The 20,246-nt window shown below is 44.9% G+C and overlaps 1 protein-coding gene across 2 annotated transcripts in view; it reads left to right on the top strand.

The window, feature by feature from the left end:
- GALNT14 (polypeptide N-acetylgalactosaminyltransferase 14) overlaps positions 1 to 20,246 on the top strand; it is a 194,661-nt gene that overhangs the window by 112,766 nt on the left and 61,649 nt on the right. For both annotated transcript variants that reach the window (XM_045011282.1, XM_045011283.1), the window contains exon 3: positions 9,061 to 9,159. In XM_045011282.1, the coding sequence (XP_044867217.1) occupies positions 9,061 to 9,159 (99 nt within the window). The remainder of the gene's footprint in view (positions 1 to 9,060; positions 9,160 to 20,246) is intronic.

Below are 20,246 nucleotides of genomic sequence, written 5' to 3'. Positions count from 1 at the left end.
TCAGCTCTGTCTCTTTCTCATAGGCTGAGATATTGTATGTGGGAATGGTTCTTCTCATGCTTTGACAAAACAATTAGTTTTCCTTGGAAGTAGATCTGCTTGGGAACAAAACCCAACAAATTCCAAAATTTTCCATGTAATGAAAACTTTGAGAAGAGTTTCAACATCATCAGAACATTTCATTTGGATTTTTTAAAATGAAATCTAGTCGAAATCGGCATATTCCCGCAAAATGTTTTGATTTTGATGAAAAGGCATTTTCAATGGAAAACTTTCATCAAAATTGTTCGTGCCAGCTCTGCTTGGATGTAATCTTTATTTCTGTAATGAGGATTTACAAAAGAGGGGATGCAGAGTCAAATGATTAAAGGGCAGATCTGGGAGTCAGCAGACCTAGGTTCTATTCCAGTCTCTAAAACAGACATGCTGAGCCACTGTGGTTAAAACATGTGGAGGCTCATTGATGTAAATGGAACTCCTTGCAGAGCAATTACCGGTAATTGGTCAGTGTGAATAAGGCAGAGTTGAGCCTTTCACTTCTCCTTACCTCCGTTTCCCAGGCTGAAAAATGGGGGTAGCTTACCTCATGGGGGGCAGGAAGGCTTAATTCATTAATGAGCAAGAACATAAGAATGGCCATACTGGGTCAGACCAATGCTCCATCTAGCCCCCTATCCTGTCTTCTGACAGTGGCCAATGCCAGGTGCTTCAGAGAGAATGAACAGAACAGAACAGGCATTCGAGTGATCCATCCCCTGTCGTCCACTCTCAGCTTCTTGTAGTCAGAGGCTAGGGACACTCAGAGCATGGGGTTGCATCTCTAACCATCATGGCTAACAGCCATTGATGGATCTATCCTCCATGAATTTACCTAATTCTTTTCTGAGCTCTGTTATAATTTTGGCCTACACGACATCCCTTGGCAACGAGTTCCATAGGTTCACTGTGTGTTATGTTAAGACTTCCTTATGTATGTTTTAAACCTGAGACCTATTAATTTCGTTGGATGACCCCTGGTTCTTGTTATGTGAAGGGTTAAATAACATTTCCTTATTTGCTTTCTCCACACCAGTCATGATTTAGAGACCTCTATCATATCCCTCCTTAGTCATCTCTTTTCCACGCTGAAAAGTCCCAATCTTTTAAATTTCTCCTCATTTGGAAGCTGTTCCATACCCCTAATCATTTTTGTTGCCCTTCTCTCTATCTTTTCCAACTCTAATACATCTTTTTTGAGATGGGGTGACCAGAACTGCTTGCAGTATTCAAGGTGTGGGTGTACCATGGATTTATATAGGGGCATTATGATATTTACTGTCTTATTATCGATACTTTTCCTAATGGTTCCTAACATTCTGTTAGCTTTTTTGACTGCATGGGGAGTCTTTGTGATCTTGTGAAGGAAGGCCATCATGGCAGTGCAAAATCATAATGTTATTTTGGTCTGAAGCTAATCAGCATAGCCTGGGATCCCCTGGAGAATTCTCTTTGGCAAGTTGTTAGAACTGATTGTTAATTCTCACTATCCACAGGCATGGCTTGCTGCTGTGGGCTTTCATGCACCTCAGAGGCTGAACAGACCCCACGCTATGGTCAGCCAAGCTTGGCAAGGGGTTGGCATAAGCAACAGTTCTACACTCCTTCTTCCCTGCCTTGTTGCAGGATTCCAGAGCATGCACAGAGCTCACAGACTGTGATGTACATGGTAGTGCAAACACAAGCAGTGCCATAATTTTTTTTAAAGGAACAATCTTGGTTTCCTAAAAATGTTGTGGGTTTTTTTTCCTTGTTGGCAATTGGATGACCTATGAGGTACCATAAGCAGCAGAAAGCATTTATCCAGTGACAGCCCGAGGTAGCACAGGCAGCTCTTAATGGGTTTATTTTCATTATTACAGCAATTTTAGGGCGGCATGCTGCAATTTTCACTTGCGGGGACGTATTAAATTGAAATTACCCCAGATGTAATTGTTTCACAGAATAAGCCTGGACATGCTGAATTTAATGCTTTTCCAAGCTGTGGTTTTTATTGCCCAAGCAAGTGCCAAAAAAACACTTGTAGTCAACAGCTTAAACTGTGCTCTGCCTCTTCAGGAACCAGGGGGTTTAGCTGCTGTTACATTGGGAAACAAACACGGGGGCTGGGAGGAAGAACCTTGCTAGTACTTTTCATTCCTTTTTATCCGACTGACAAATTTCCCCATTCATCTGTGTTTCCTCTTGCTCAGACTGGTGTCAATCAGGAATAACACCACTGGAGCTACCCATGTACCAAACTGGTGTGGGAGGAGACCTGGCGCTGTTGTGCTCAGGGTCAGATATACAAAGCATGACTTGAAGCCTTACTTCCAGGAGCCATCCCATGCCCAACTACAGCCGGACCTGAGCCACAGAGTTCAGAGCCAGAAGGGAACTTTACCAGCATAACGGTGCACTCGGACCTTGGGTCCAAGTCTCCACTGCCCTGCATCTTGTGCAGTGATATACATCTGGGCAATTTGGGTGTAAAACCAGGTCAGAACAGTGGCACTTTATACCCATTTGATAGGTGCAGGCTATGCATCAGAACCCCCAGATGCAGGGCAGTAGAGAATCAGGCCCCTGGGGGGTTGATTCAGCCCATTATGCAGAGTTAGGACCCAAGCTTGCCAATCTTGAAAGTGTTTGGATTTGGAGCTTTGGCTGTTCTACCAACTTCCTGCCTGAAGAAAACATTGTCTGCTCACTAATCAGATACTGTACATAAGCGACTGCACTGTAACTGCAGCTGGCGTTTTAAAGGTGTATGACACCCAAATACAAGGAGTCTGCATCACGTCTCTTTGGAATTGATAAATCTGCGCATCTCCTAAACTGTCTGGGTGACGTATTTTGCAAGTGCTTTCCACACCCTTTCTTTTCGTTGCCAAAAATAGCATCCCTTGTTTGATCCTTGCAGGTGCCAGGTTCAAAATGGGTGGAAGGACACACATCTGGGAGCAGTTAGGGGATAACTGTTTATAAGTAACGTGGAGAGAGTCATTATAGAGTCTGTAACAAGCAAGCAGCATTCAGATCAGAGACATGGTTAGTTTTAGTTCTCATATAAGCTAATAGAAAAAAACTACTGTGAGTGTATTATTGTAGGACCCAGGAGACCAAAGTGACGTGGTACTGTAACTTAGGGCACGGCATGGTGAGTTGCTGTTTGGTAACTCTCTGCTCTCAGCATCCCTGAAGTGTAACTTTGATAAACGAAAGGTGTTGTGTAATCCACACACCTCTGGGCTGTGGTGTTCTGTCCCATCTAGTGGCACCTGGACCACTTAGAGAGAGTTAAGAGTCTGCTTTACAGCCTTAGCTAAGAGCCAGTTGGCAGTAGAGAGGCTCATGCACTAAGCTCCAGAGGTCCTGGATTTGATCCCGCCAGCCAACAACCGGGGTCTGTCGGCGTTACAGGTGCACATGGGCCAACGTCATCAGCCCTTCTCCTATATCCTGATGGGCTCTGAACTTTCAGGATCCTTGGAGAAGGGACCTATGGTCTATCTTGGATAACGCAGCGCAGGTGTCTGGCCAATGTGCAGTGCCAGTTATAAAAGAGCATACAAGTTGCTTGGGTGGGATAGAAAACCCGAGGGGAAATGAGATACAGATGACAAGATGTTGGACATTGGCTATCCTACTGCATTCCAGTTCAGCTGTTTCACTTTAAGGATACAGTAAAGGCTAAAAGGACTCCAAAAGAGCAGCAAAGATCTTAGAGGCTTATCTGGATTTACTGAGCTGGATACTCAGCTGGTGTAAATCAGTACAGCTCTGTTGAAGTCAATGAAACCAGCTGAGGATCACAATGATTCCAAGATCTAAGATGTTTTAGTTTGGGAAGGAGACCAGTAGGGGGGCTGTGGTTCTGGATCCTGGACTCCATAGTCTAAAGACTGTAGTGAAAACAGTCTCTCCTTTCTGTCCTGTCCCAGTGGCCATGTCGTGTTATTAAAGAACAGTGAATTTAGAAACAATCAATTTAGAACTTATGGAATTCAGGATTCAGTGTGTTTCCCTTTTCTAGGGACGGGTCTGAACAAAAACTGCATGGCTGGACTCCTAGACATTAGGCAAGTTCACCCAGGATCTCTGCTTTGTAGATTTGACCCTTTTCTAGTCTATTCTCTAACTCTCACTTATCATCCTGCTGGTCTGTGCACTTACAGGACTAGAAGGTCAACAGACAAAACTGTGTGGGAGTTCAGTCCCATAAAGGAAAAGAAGAGAGATCTTCTGAGATATCTCCCTTTTTCTGCTGCTTTAAACCCCACCCCCACATAGTTTATTCTGTTTGATTTATACTCTATCAGTGATTCCTTCCATCCTGCTGGAGTAAATATTGACAAAACAGGCGGGCTCAGATAAAAAAAGATCTCAGTGTGATGCTGCAAGCCTACCGAGACAAAATGAGAATTCCGCATGATGCTCACAAAGCTGCTAAAATGGCACGTGGAATAAAAATCTCATAGATGACCTCATGCCAGAAGCTTGTGTGTGCATCAGCATCCTCACTGAGGACCTGCTTTTGATCTCATTCGTGCTGGTGCCAATGGAGAATGACTCCATGGAAGGCAATGGTGCCAAGCTGCCGTAAGTCAGATCAGCATCAGGTCCCAGAGTTTCTGTGGCAGAAAAGCCAATGAAATATGTCAAAGGAGCCTTTTAAAAATTGTTTCTGTTGTAAGAGACTGATTAGTTTTCAGGCTCCACAGAGAAACCCGTTGATGATGATGCAAGGCAAAGTCTTGGGGATTTAACTACAAAGCTCCTGCAGGCGGTGTGAAATACCACAGGACTGAGCACAGTGCGGTGCAGGGGGCTGGAGAGGACTGGGCCTCTATACACCATGAACATTGGGAGATTGTTCTCCTTTCAGCCCATCACTGTTATAGACTGACGTAGGACTTCACGTGCCACTTCTGCACTAGGTTATTTCTACCGCAAAAGGCCAAGAAGCAAAGGGATACTCATGTATGGGAACAATGAGGTGGCCTGAGTTGTTCGTTACATTATGGAAGCCCCAGAGCCCCAGGCTGTATGAAATCGAGGTCCCATTGTGCTTTAACAACATTAATAAGAAAGAGGCAGTCCCTGCCTCAGAATGCTTACAAACTAAATAGACAAGATAAAGGGTGGTGAAGGGATTTGCCCATGGTCCTTGACAGATGCAGGAACAGAACCCAGGTCTCCTAATTTTCAGAGGAGTGTTATAGCCGCTAGACCAGTGGTCCCCAAACTTTTTAGGGCTGTGTGCCCCCTTGCTCCTGTCTGCACCCCCCACCAGCAGTGGATGTTGGTGGGGGGGACACAGACAGGAGTAAGGGGGCTGAGGCTGGGGTGGAGCCAGGAGCGAAGCTGCGTCAAGGCTGGGGATGGGGCCAGGTGCGAGGCCAGGAGTCAGGGCTGTGGCTGGGGGCAGGGCTGGAGCAGAGCTGGGGGCAGGGTGGGGCTGGGTGGTGCTCCCTTCCCGCCCTCTGTGTGGGCTTGTCCCCCCACCTATTCTCCCTCAAACATTCCTCTTTGCCCCCCTAGGGAGGCATGCCCCCCAGTTTGGGGACCCAAAGCTTCAATTGCCCACAGTTTTCTCCCCAGTTAGCACTGAAATCCCAATTTCCTTAACTCTGGTTGGTTCTGTGAAATGCTATATACTGTGCACTTGTTCGTAGGTTTGGCTCACTCGTGTTAGAAACTGAACCGTGTAGCCTATAGGACTAACCTGCTTATTGCATATATATATATATATATATATATATATATATATAGTAACTCCTTTACTTAACGTTGTAGTTATTTTCCTGAAAAATGCGACTTTAAGTAAAATGATGTTAAGCAAATCCAATTTCCCCATAAGAATGAATGTAAATGGGCGAGGGGGGGGGTTAGGTTCCAGGGAAATGTTTTGTTGCCATACAGTACAGTACTCTAGTTGGGAGGTGCCCCCACCTTACCCCCCACAGGCACAGCCCCCTGGCACTGGAGACAATGAGGCAGGCAAGGAGGCTGGAGGTCCTGTAGGCTAGGAGAAGCACGTTGCGCAGCAGCAGTGGCAGCTTCCCCTACTCTGCAGACACCAGGGGCGGGGGGTTCAACCCTCAGCCTGCCCACTCCACCCCTTCCCCAAAGCCCCCCCCCTTGACCTGCCTCTTCTCCCCCCCCCATTTACGCCGCACACCATGTCCTTGCTCCCCCCCCTCCCTCCCCTGCCTCCTGCCCGCGGAAGTCAGCTGGCTTGCAGCGTTCGGGAGGCAGGGGAGGGAGGAGGAGCCTGCACACCATATCCTTGCTCCTCCCCCGCCCCGAATGCCACAAGCCAGCTGATTGCCGCGGGCAGGAGGTGGGGGGAGGAGGGGGAAGGCGCCGATCCATGGGGTCTGCTGGCAGATGGGAGGTGCTGGGAGGAGGCATAGGGGAGCTTATGGGGGGCTGCCAGCTGTGAACAAAGCAGGCAGCCAAACAACATTATAGTGAAGCATTGCACAACTTTAAATGGAGCATGTTCTGTAATTGAGCAGGGACGTAAGATTGAAACAACGTTAAGTGAGAGGACTTTAAGTGGGGAGTTACTGTGTGTGTGCGTGTGTGTATATATATATATATATATATATATATATATATATATATATATATATATCATTTCGTATAGTTTAAGTGTTTGGTTTATTGTAATAGGTTTATAGATTTATATTAAAAATAAGTTTGGCTGTAATACAAGAGACCTACAGGCCAAAAACCTGTATGTTAAGCTAAGTTAGCATATCTATATTAAGACCTTTTACCCAGAAAGCAAAGTTGACCTATATATTGAGACTTGTTACCTAAATAGATAAGCACCCACCCATATGTTTAAGACCGTTTATCTAGACAAACAGACAATGGAAGACTGGCATGGAGGGGGGTTCAATTTGTACCCACAGACTTAACCGGTACACTACAAGGAAAGAACTGAAATGACTAAAGAACAGAAATAATATATGTGCGTAGGTACACGTCCTCAATATGCACAAACATACTAGCCTATGGGGTAAGTGTACCCTAACATTTTGTGGGTGGGGAATGAAATTTGGGCAGAGGAGGAAGGATTTCTGGCACTTGTGCCCTATAAAAGAGGTGACCCACCTTGCTAGAGTATTCTTTTTCTACTCTATCTCTGTGCCTCTTTCTCTTCTCTTCTATTCTATCTACCTACTATGACTACTACTATTAGTAGGCTGTACTTGTTCTTCTTAAACTTTCTAAGTTCCAAGGGAACTAGGCTAAGCTTGGTTTCCCTAAGCTTTTATTCTTAGTTTATTAGGTTTTGATTTTAAGTTTGTTAGTCAAGTAAACCCTAAGTTAGTTTTGATAGTTCTTAGCATTAGTTTCTTCTAAGCACTGCATCCCTCACTCAAGAATTGAGAAACCTGAACCGCAAGGCTGGTCCTGTGTTATCAAGGAAGGGTGTGAGTATATTAACCAAAGCTTTGTAGCGTATAATCCTATACACCTCTACCCCAATATAACGCGACCCGATATAACACGAATTCGGCTATAAAACGGTAAAGCAGCACTCCGGGGAGGCGGGGCTGCACACTCCGGCAGATCAAATCAAGTTTGAGATAACGCAGTTTCACCTATAATGCAGTAAGATTTTTTGGCTCCCGAGGACAGCGTTATATCGAGGTAGAAGTGTATTACCATATGTATCTTTTGAATAGCAGTCATGCATTTGTAACTTTGTAACTCTGATTATTTTACCATTTAATTGTTATTTCATTGATTTTGATAAAAAGTCTTTAAGGCTATATCTGTCTCAGTGTGAGCTTCCTGTCAATCCCCCGGGGGGCTTTTGTAAATTCTGTGGAGCCTGATTCGGGACAAGAACTTTTATCTTCTGATCAAACAGATTGGCAAGCCTAAAACCCATACTAATTAATATTAATAATTTATTATTAATAATATTATTAATTCATTAAAATAAAATAAAAAAATAAAATTGATACATAAAATTAGTACACCCTAAACCAGGCTACAACCAAGTACATGTTTGCATTGGTGAGTGAGTTGGAAAAGGAAGAGCTTTCTGTTTTCCATTTCTTGGGGAAGGGAGAGGAACTGAGATGTAGTGCTGGTAGCTCCAAGAGGGCATGTGACCTAGAAAGGAGTATTGTCTAGTGGTTAGAGCAAAGGACTGGGGGCCAGGATACCTAGTGGCTCTGCCACTACCTCAGTGTGTAGATTTGGGCATTTCACATAACCTCTCTGTGCCTCAATTGACTCTTCTGTAAAGTAGGAGGAATAATACCAGCTGTACAGTATTGTGAGGATAAGTAATTAATGTGTAAAAAGTGCTTTTAGATCCCTACATGAAGGGTGCTAGAGAAGCAGAGAGTCTGACCCTTGTACTGTAGCTGCATCTGAGGAATATTCTTTATGCATTTATTCATACATCACTCAGGGCTGGATAAGCAAATGTTTTCAGTGTGGTGTGATCACTTCTCAGTCAAAAGAGCCCCAAGGTCTGGGAGCTCATCCCAAGCCTTCTGGAAGGGACCAGCTACAGGGGGTAGAATCCTGTGCCCTGGGTCCCAATCCCCAAAGTGCAGGAGAAGGACAGGGCTGGTCAGGCTGTCGGGAACTCTTCTGGGCTGGCCCCACTGCATAATACTGTTCGTGTTGTGATCTAACTATATTTGTGCCAGGAATGCACATCAAAAGTCTGTTTGGGTTCCTCAAACACTGTGTCTATATAAGCTGAACCTCTTTGGGGATGTTCATTGCTAGTCACAGTAGGGTTACCCACACCCAGAAACAAAGCTGAATGAAAGGGGGATGGTAGAATTCCCAGGCAACTTATCCCACACAGCAGAATGTTCTAGATTCTGGGTCAAACAGAAATGAATAGCTCAGAAAACCACTATTTTAGTAGTGTCAGGAGAACCCGGAATGAGTACCATCTACCTTTACCCTGTGCCTTTAATGTTTGTGTCTATTAAATAAGCTGCCATTTTACATTCCAGAACTTTAGTGATACCCATATCTTTTCCAACTTCTCAGATGTACTACTTTACACTATCGTCCAGATCTGCCATCAACAAGTATCATCATCACCTTCCACAATGAAGCCAGGTCCACCCTGTTAAGAACTATCAGAAGGTAAGACAGACTCATGCAAAGGAATATGCGAGTGCAGCATGTTTTTTTTTATCCTGCTCCAAAAACGTGTGCCACTTTCCTCACAGTATGCCAGATATTCCTTCACATTTCAAAAAAGGTTAGACGTTTGCATGAATAATAAAAGCATTTTCAGCTACGCTTACCAGGGTAAAATTACAAAGGCTACTAACCCAGGCCCTAAGATGATCGTTAGCTGAGCATAGCATGAGATCTGGCTCCTGTTAAGTAGTTTTGCACAAGGAGGTGCATTTATGGAGTGGCTTCCTTTGCACTATCTGACAATGGTCACTGTCGGGAGCAGGTCACCAATCTAGATGGATCTCGGGATGGCAGTTTTTATATTCATTTGACTATCAACGCTGAGCTGTGTTTTGCCATAGTCAGCAAGGGATATCTGTGGCTTTGCAGAGGTCTGCTTTAGTATCATTTTTTGAGCTTCTCCAGTGACACCTGAAGGCCACATGGGATGCCAGCAAGGAGAGTTAACTGAGAAGCTCTGATGATTCACAAAGAGGCTGCATTTTCAAGGACAGTTTCTGAGCTCTTCTAAATGAGCTGTGGAGAGGTCTGGGCACATGGCCATTCTTCCATTTGTTGGTTTGTTCTTGGCTGTGGTTTACTGTATGGGGATATAGTATATTCTTCATTTTCACTGCAGGTTTTCTAAAAGAAGCTTTGAATTCCAGTGTGGGTCTTGAATCTACATAGCTCTTTGCTGTGGAATGGAAAGATTTCTTGTAATCTATCCACACCTTCTGTCCTGAGGGTTAGATCTGTGCACCTTATCCAGTGGCTTATCCCATAGGAATGGTCAGATGCATTCAGTCCTGTTTCCATAATAAACATTTGACAGGTGGATTTCACACTCATGTAAGTAAGGGAAGGGTATAGACTCATCAAGTTTAAGGCCAGAAGGGACCACCAAAGCTTCTAGTTTGACCTCCTGTATATTGGGGGGGAGGGATAGCTCAGTGGTTTGAGCATTGGTCTGCTAAACCCAGGGTCGTGAGTTCAATCCTTGAGGGGGCCTTTTAGGGATCGGGGGCAAAAATCTGTCTGGGGATTGGTCCTGCTTTGAGCAGGCGGTTGGACTAGATGACCTCCTGAGGTCCTTTCCAACCCCCTGATATTCTATGATTCTATATTACAGGAGGTCAACACCATCCAGCCACCCCCATCCCAAGTCAATAACTGGAATTAGACCAAAGTATTACAATCCTCAGGAGACTAAACTATTATGTGCCCCAGACAGAGAACAGGAGGGATCAAAATTCACCAATGCCTCAGACCCCTGCAATGGCAGGGAATTGATTGATATCACTGCCTGGAGCCAGGCAATAGTCGATGCACATATGCAATTCCTGTTCATTCTTTGATGGGCAATAGAGCCTGCAGTTCAGGCCAATGCTGCATAAACTTCCTTCTCATAGTCCTGTACCTTGGTCATTGTGGCCTGCAGCCCCTCCTGCTATCACGGTCCTGGGCCTCTCAGGAGCTGAGTCTGCCAAATGTGACTAATTGTACTGGCTTGGTGACATGGACAAATTTCCACACCTGCAAATATTTCTTTACGGCCACTCCAACTCAGACCACATCCCCAGCTGCTGTAAATCAGCAGAGTTCCACTAACGTCTAGACAGCTAGGTTGATTTACACCAGCTAAGGACCTGGCCCCAGGCCTGCACTGGTGAGAGCCACGGACGTTAAAGAGCCCTTTGCCATCAAACATAGGTTGCTGACGGGGCCAGATTCGTCATTGCTTGCTAGACATTTCCTTCACCCCTCTGAGCACCTGATGGCTTCATCTGTCTGAGAGCAGAACCCTTTCTCGGGAAGACATGTGCATACTAGAAGCAAGTTTGACCGTTCTGCAACTGAATTCCTGCTTTCCTTTATGGCATCACTCCCCATCCCAGCTCCTTCATGTCTCACCTCAGATTGTGTCACTACCTCCCTTCGTCTGGGTGGATCTAATAGACACACAGCACCGTCTCTCTTCACTCGGTACTGGCTCTTGTTGAGTTCATTTAGATGGAATACAGGCCAAAGGTGTTAGCATAACCCAGTTACTGTCCAACATTAAACAGTGTTAAACAAGGCTCGGGGCTTGGTATACAGAGATCTCAGCCTCCTTAGTACCAGTAAAGAGCTGCTGGACTAGAACGCTGGGTCTGCAGAGCCTGGCACAGCTGATGTTCCCACATCCCCACCGGTAGGCCTCAGAGAACCATATGCAAGGAGCACTGGGGAGATTAAGTGTGTTAGGAAGAACCGCTCAAAGGGACCATAGCAACAGCAGCCTGTGACCATCTGATGGGCCCAGGCTTACTATTTAATCCAGGAGGGTGCCCCAGGAAGTTGTCTGAGAAGCCATGCAGACTTCTGGTTTGCGGGGCTCTAAACCTCACCTTGCTTGCTGATCTCCAGTCTCTGACCTGGCCTGACTCTGATCCTGGCTCTTGCCTACTGATCCTGGCTCTAGCAATTACTCTGATCCCTCCACACTGACTACTGCCTTGTGACTGCCCTGGGCTTAGTGACAGCAGCCCAGCTGTGACTGCTAGGTCAGACTGCCTATGCCTAGGACCCTTACAGTACCATGGCGAATGTCCCATTAAAATCTTTCTAACCTTTTACAGATACCAAAATAGATACAGAATAGATACAGAAAAGAAGGAAAAACGTTCATTTTAACAACATTTCCTGTTACCTTTCCCTTTAGCTGGAGAGAGTTGTGGAGGGGAAAAAAACCCATGTTTGATAGTCTCTTAGAGGATATCAAAGATGGTAATAACTGTCCTTGGGGAGAAAAGAGAAGAAATTAGTTGAGAAGGGCTGGCAGTGTTAACATCCAGTCCCATTTCATCTCAGGTGGTTGGGATTCCGCTGGAGTTGGTAGGGGTGGTGATGTCATCTGAGTCCCTCACTCTCTGGCCCACTCTGGTCAGGACATTCCTCAGGATTAGGATGAAGACAGTCTGGAGTCCCAGAAGACAGTGGGGGTGGCAGCCATGATGGTGATGCTCGCTTCAGTAGCTTCTGTTTGTTCTTTCCTTATTTTTCCTCCGAAGTCTTTCTTTAAGGACTCACAAAGGGATTGATGGGTGCAATAGCCCATCCCCTCATTATTTTGTCCACCACTTAGGCCTATTATCTGACACACCAATTTTGTTTCACAAATTCCTGATTCCACATGTTCTGTTTTTACCAAGCATGATTTTAACATATTCCTTGAACCCTATCAGTGGGCCCTTTTGTTTAGACTAATTTAGTCTGTCTCCTTTTTGTACCTTTCCCCATCAACATTTGTCACTATAGGGTACTGTGACATCTCACATATTTTTTACAGCTGAGCTCACAATTAGAGTAAATTTGTAGGCTCATTTATCACAACATTTCTGACCTGAGTTTGGACCGATCCAAGATCCAGCCCCCCATCTTTAAAGCCAACAATGGGCAAGGCTTAGTTCTCCGAGACCACCTCCCTGCCACTATCATGCATGACAGGAGGTCTCCAGGGGGAGGCACTGTGCAGTTCCATGGTACCTAAGGTCAAGGTCAACCAACCTCTTACCACTTTTAAGGTCTGTTGATGAGCTCCTCACTTCAGAGTGGCTTTCCCCAGTAATGGAGAAGCAGAATGATGCAGAAGTGTTACTCCTGGGAGACAACCTCTAGGAGTGATGATGACATGTGAAGGTGTTAGGATCACAATATACTCCTCATATTGTGCCTAGCTACTGTGGTGATGGGTACATACACATGTAGACAGCTACAGTCTGTTTATTATAATTATGGTTGGATTAGAAATGCAAAATAAGTAGATTTCTCTCTTATTCCTTGTTCCTCTGTCATATTTTTCCCATGGGATTGTCCCTGATTTCCATGTCATTAACAGCCCTTTCATTTATCCTTTTTTTTGCTTCTTCATGGAGATGTTTTGTTTGATTAGGTTACTTTGATTCCACTCTTGAGCCATTGTGATTTCACTCACGGCGTCTGTCCTGGTAGCTCCTCCTCCCCTCCCACATCTCTCCATCCAATCTGGCTCACATGTTTTAGCTGGTGATGTGCACCTCCAGGGTTGGTTCTAATTACAGCACCTGCTTGTCACAAAATAACCTTGAAATGTCACTAGGGACCTGTGGGTATTTCCTTTCTAGCCACAGTGCAATGGCCTGGAACGGTCAGTTTTACTATTTGTATTGGATCAAAACCAGGGCTGGATAAACGTGGACAGATAAAACAAATTAAAGGTGAAGCAAACCCAACCCCAAACTCCCTCCCCCCGCCCCACTTCCTTGGGGTGGGTTCCCAGAGCTCTCCTGCGCTGGTCCTTGGGAAATGACTGGCTAGGCCCGTGGGATTGGCTCCTGGAGCCAGTGCTGTCTGTTCATGTGGCTTGTGATGTTGAGGTTGGGTTCAACAGACTCAGTCTGGATTCAGTCCTGAACAGGTTGCCCAGCCATAGACCAGACCCTGGGGGCTCCAGCTGTTGTTAGGAAAGAGGACTGCTGACTCAATTCCTGCCCTACCTCGGCTCAGCTCCAAACATGCACACACCTGCATTTCCTGCCTGCCTTTGGACCCTGTTCAGATCTTGTATCCTCTTAAGCCTTTGTAGGCTAATTTATCCAGCCCTCTGGTCTGTTTTTTCTCACTCAGCAAATGCTTGGCTTAATTAAATCTTACAAATCTCTGTTCCATGACATCGGTAACATCTTGGATCATTTTTTTCATGTGACAGTCAACATGAAATCTATCTTAATACTACTTCGTGCTTCTGTAGCAGCTTCCATCGAAGGATCTCAAAGCACTTGATGTGCAATAACACTACTAGTCATACCTAGCTCTTGTATAGTACTTTCCATCAGTACATCTCAAAGTGCAAAGGAATGTAAGTACAGGCAAGTCGCATCTTAGGCACATTTAACATGTGTGAATTCAGCTTTGCGCGGTTGGCAAAAACGGGGAAAAAAAGAAAAATAACAATATAAAACCTGCATATGTAGTGTGGGCGATTCCCACCTGCCATTCAACTCAATAAGTGTTTCACTATACGCGGTTTTCGCTTTACGCGCTATCCGTGGAATGGGACCCCCGCGTAAGATGAGACTTGCCTGTATCATTATCCCCATTTGTCTGATGGGGAGACTGAGGCACAGAGTGGTGACCTGACTTGCCCCAGGTCATCCAGCAGGTCAGTGGTAGAGCCTGGAATAGAGAACCCAGATGTCTTGAGTCCCAGTTGAGTGCTCCATCCACTATCTTTTTGAATTAAGCCTCTCACTAGCACTGTGAAATTAGTACGCACTATCCATCCTCCTTTTATAAATGGGGATAAAGTGGGGCAGAAAGAGGTTGTTTGACTTGTCCCGGGTCACAAAGAGAATGAATGGCAGTCAGGGAGAGAACTCTAATCACTAGGTAACACTGCCTCTTTGTTTCACTGTTTATCGTCTCTCTACCATGGATTTCTTCTTCCCTGCAAAGTTATTCCTGAGCACCGCACAGTGCCTAGCACAATGGGATCCTGGTCTTTAACTATGGTTCCAAGGTGCTGTAGTAATATAAATAATAATTAATAATATTTTGTGCCTGGCTAGGGGTCATAGTGGTGCGGCTTTGGCCCTGAGTTTGGCTGCCTGGCAGTGAAATAAGAATGACCACTTCCAAGAGTCTTCATAACAAATCAATGGGAATCATCATCATAAGCACGAGGAACAAGAATGGGAAAGAGAAATTGCGTCTTGTAAAATTCACAGGAGCGGGACACATCAACCAATTGGAGCATGTTGCATGTATGTACTGAAGATGAGCAAACAGTGGGAGAAATTTACCGTTAATAATCTTTTGAATTCAAAAGTAAGTGTCAATTTGACCCTGTTTGAGGCCTTTTCCATGGACATCTGAGATCCCTACTAGTTTGAATCCTCATCTAAAGTGGGGTTTTAGCTTGAATACTTAATATTCTCTGTGAGCAAACTTTGAATTGGATTGTAAAATCTGCACATCCTGCTCAATCCTCAGTGGCATGAGTGTTGTGTGACTTCCGTCGCTACTCAGTGTGACACACCATGTGGATGTCACACTTTGAACATCTGCAGTGCACCATTTGTGAACAATCTGCATCCCGAGAATTAGTCACTGACAAAAATTAGAAGTTCATGTTGAATAATTACTAGGTTCAGGAAACTCATGGTCTGTTCCCACACCATTTGCCAACAGGGAAAAAAAAGGAAAAAATCATTGAATCCATGATTCTCTGGGAATTATTTTATCAGCATTACTATATGTGAACATTTTAGGGACTAGGTAGGTTCTTAGGGCCAAAGCAAAAAAACAAAAACAAAAAAAAGGAGGAGGATGGGAAGGGAGAAAAAAGGCGCAGATGGGAAGAAAGATGGCATCGTCATTAAGGGTATATTTCACTAGGCATGAGGAGACCTGGGTTCATTTCCTGGCTCTGCCACATGTTTTCTATGTGACCTTGGGCAAGTCACTTACTCTCTGCACCTCAGTTCCCCAGGTGTAACATAGCACTGCCCTACCTCACAGGGCATTTGTGAGGAGGATAAATACATTAAAGATTGTGAGACATTCACAGACTATGGTGATGGAGCCATATGAATACCTGAAAACAGAGAGAGTGGAAAAGAAATTGGAACCCCTTTGCAGCTGTCTGCCCTACTTGCCATCCTTTATTTCCTTTCCCACAATCTTTTCTTTCTGATCTCTCCCTCTGCCTCCTACAAACTTGAATTAAAAAAGAAAACTCCATGTCATTTTCCTGCCCCTGCTGCCCTGCTCCTCCCTAGGGAGAGCTGAAGGAGCTCCACAGTGACGCAGCAGTTATTGGAGGGTAAAGAGCAATGCTGAAGTGAAGGAGCTGGACTCGACAAGGCCTGGGTCGACCATAAAGTCTCTTAACAGTGATTACTGGTAACATCTTACCATCATGTAACCCTGTCTATCCAGAAGGACCCAGAGGTGCTTTGCAAGTGCATGTGGGAATACTTCCTGCATCTCCCACTGAAGTGCAGCCAACTCTGGGGTGGAGCATTCTGTGCTTTATGGGCTTGATCCTGAGAAGCATCCACCAAAGTCAATGGTTGCTCACCTTGCAAAACAAAAAATTGAAGATAAATCCTGCATCCACCTGAAACAATGAGGGGGATTTTAGGAGAGACAGTGGAATTCCCCAGACTGGAATCTGACCGGAACAGCAGGGTTGATGGGCCTATGCCTGTAAAATGGGTCACATGTCATCTTTAATGAACCCAGGTGATCAGGACCTCTGGTTTATGTCTCATCCCAAAGATAGCTGGGGCAGTCTGGGAAGTTTTAGAATCAGCCAAACTCTTGTAAGAACTCAGTAGGACAGGAATTGTGAAGTGCCAGTGACTGGCAGCCTGCCAGGTGAGGAATTGCTGCAATGTATGATACTGTAGGCAAAGCGCCCAAGCTCGCTGGGGAGTTACTGTCCTCAGAGCTGCAGGCAAGGCAGATGCCAAACTGGGCAGCAAAAAAAGAAGCAAGGATGCAGCAGGCTACTCCAGAGCCTGAAGTGAGGAAGGAAAGGAGTGGCATGCTGGAGTATTATCTCTGCATCCACCTCCCTGCTGTGTCCTGTTCTAACCTCCCCAGAGCATGCTCTTAATTGGGCTGCATTCTCCAGCCAATGGATGGGCTGTCCACCCATTGCTGAGGAATCCCGCTCAGTCTCATTCTTGTCAGTGTTGCAGGACAAATTTCAGCACTGCCTGTAACCATCTCAGTGTCTTTTATGTGGCATTTTATCACTAGGGAAATTTTCTTCCTGACCTCCACAGGTGATCACTTAAGTGATCAGCTTAAGTCTTGAAGCCTCCTACTGCAAAACAAGCCCAGGAAATAAACCAATAGAACTCCACTGGCCATCACATATAGTCCTCAGCTAAAACCCCTCCAACGCATCATCAGGGATCTACAACCCATCCTGGACAATGATCCCGCACTTTCACAGGCCTTGGGTGGCAGGCCAGTCCTCGGCCACAGACAACTCGCCTACCTGAAGCATATTCTCATCAGTAACTGCACCCCGCACCATAGTAACACTAACTCAGGAACCAATCCATGCAACAAACCTCGATGCCAACTCTGCCCACATATCTACACCAGTGACACCATCACAGGACCTAACCAGATCAGCCACACCATCACCGGTTTATTCACCTGCACGTCCACCAAAGTAATATACGCCATCATGTGCCAGCAATGCCCCTCTGTTATGTACATCGGCCAAACTGGACAGTCCCTATGTAAAAGGATAAATGGACACAAATCAGATATTAGGAATGGCAATATACAAAAACCTGTAGGAGAACACTTCAACCTCCCTTGACACACAATAGCAGATTTAAAGGCAGCCATTCTGCAGCAAAAAAACTTCAGGACCAGACTTCAAAGAGAAACTGCTGAGCTTCAGTTCATCTGCAGATTTGACCCCATCAGCTCAGGATTAAACAAAGACTGTGAATGGCTTGCCAACTACAAAACCAGTTTCTCCTCCCTTGGTGTTCACACCTCAACTGCTAGAAGAGGGCCTCATCCTCCCTGATTGAACTAACCTTGTTATCTCCAGCCTGCTTCTTGCTTGCATATATATACCTGCCTCTGGAAATTTCCACTATGAGCATCCGACGCAGTGGGTATTCACCCACAAAAGCTCATGCTCCAATACGTCTGTTAGTCTATAAGGTGCCACAGGACTCTTTGCTGCTATTCCTTTGGGTAGTCTTAATTTGTCCAAACTAACATTGTTGAAAATGTTATTTTATTCATGTAATGCCTTTAACTCACAGGTCTGCATTGGGGGAGCTGCTGATGGACACTGTTCCAGCCAGCAGTTCTGGGAGACTGTGACCCTAAGCACCCCACTATCCATGCCCTACACACTACTGCAATGATAGTTGTACAACATATGCCTTGTGAGGTATCATTTGAAAACTAATAACACTCTGGTCAATTATATGATTGTGGAACATATGTGACAAGGCTGCCTGTGGAATTACAGATATCTTCTGCTATTATGTTTTAAAGTCTGTATTTGAACAAAGTAGAAAAAAGGTCTCCCCAGGTCTCGAATACAGATGAAGCAGGGTGACCAGTGACTATGGAATTGCAATTTACACATGTGGTAAACAAAACCATCAAAGCTCACAAGGTGACTGGGGAATCAACATGTCTGGGTCAGGAAGGATCATGTGTGTGCTTGTCTAACCAACCTGGTCATCAGGCAGAGGTATTTACATAAAAGGTAAACAAAGCCATCAAGCCAACAAGGGGAAGAGGTAATGACTCATCTATCAACAGGGGATGGAGACTGCACCCTTGGGAAGACTTGCTGCTTCTTTAAGCAGAGTCAACAAACTGTAAGAGAGATAAAAGAGGTTTACTGGGCTATTAAGAGAGGGGCATCTAAGATGACAAGGGAAACCAGCACCTCATACTTCTGTGGAAGGACCTGAATGAGAGACAGCTAACCATGCTGGACCAAGAGTGAGCCAAATGATCTTAAACAAGTGGTGTAAACTGATGCGGTTCCACTGACTTCAATGGAGATACGCTTACACCAGCTAATGGTTTGGCCCTGAACTCTATCACTCTGTTAACATCCAAGGATGTAACCAAATCAGGACAGGGCTCAGTCCCATGTATAGCGTCAGTCTGAGCAGAGTTTTAATGATGCTGTAACATAGGTCCCAATCGTGGTACGTGGGATCTTACCTTTTTCTGAGGATCTAATCCCTCCTACTGCTAACATCTGGCTTAGACTCTGTCTCTTCTCATTGCATAGCACAGCTCCTTCTCTTGTATTTAAATGCTGAGGTTCCATCTTGCTCTCTTTTTTTCATTTCCAGAGCCAGATTTTCAATGATTTTACAACTGCTCCACCTTAGCCTTTAACCTCTGATGCGGTATGCTGTTAAGAATGCTTTCCAAACATAGACTCCTTGTGTTGGGAGATGTGCAGTTTTACTCCACTGTGAGGTCGTTATTTATTCTTTAAATCTGCAATCTGAATCTTCAGAGTTGGAATCAGGAGGCTTAATTATTTACCTCTTATTGACAACCCAAAAAACACCCTTGGGCAAAAATGTTGATATGAGCACTGCACATCCCAGATCAAATATTTAGGTAATTAATTAGTGGGTAGACTGTCATGTCTTTAATTTTCCAATACCCACAAGTAGAAGCAGGCCCTCTCTGGGTTGTTAACGCCCTGCAACCTCCACTCTCCATGTAATCTGGTGTGTAGCCTACAGTTGCTGAGAAAACTGAGTGGTGAAGCCATGCGTCCAATCCCCAGGCAGTATGTCGGTCCTATATAGAGGCTGTGCCATAGCTCAAATGGCTCTAATTAAAACAAGCCAGGTGTTATACTGAAACTATATAATTAGCACTTCGTGCTGACTATTTTTTTCCTCTCTCTTCTCCCTCCCCCAAACCTTGCCCATTTTTATAAATTTGCTAATCGTCTCTCACAGTGAGTAAATATACAGCTCTGCATGCACTTTTACCTTTTGATGTTAACATAAGAGAACTCTTGAATTACAAAAAGCTGGTGGGTATTGAAGAGAATAAAATGCGGAAGCTGCAGTGTAATCAAAGCTCATTATGGTTATTCTTGGTGTAATGTCTCTCTCCATCTCCTACATAATTAGTCAGTTTGGATTGTTGGAGCAGTTTATTTTAACGGGCACTGTGTCTCCTTTCTTGCTCTGTCTGATTTCAATAACCATGACCTCCAGCCTCTCCGGCGCTTTATGATGTTGTTGGGTTTTTTCCCACAGGCCCCATTATGTTGCCATGGAGAGAATTAAGGGTTCGTAAATACAAACAAATCAAAGTCCGGAGTCATTTTTATGAACCAGCAAATATTAAGGGGTGACAAAAGTACACACCAGCAAAAGATGTAGGCTCAGGTCTGCAAATACTGGCCTCTCTTGTCTGCATCCACATTTTGCCTGCCTCAGTGTTAATTTTGCACTGATAATTATATACAGGTGGCATTTCAGACCTAA

Source organism: Mauremys mutica, chromosome 3 (assembly GCF_020497125.1).
Source record: "Mauremys mutica isolate MM-2020 ecotype Southern chromosome 3, ASM2049712v1, whole genome shotgun sequence".
NCBI lineage: Eukaryota > Metazoa > Chordata > Testudines > Geoemydidae > Mauremys > Mauremys mutica.
Note: the sequence above shows the minus strand (reverse complement) of the source record. Positions and strands in the feature narration are given on the sequence as shown.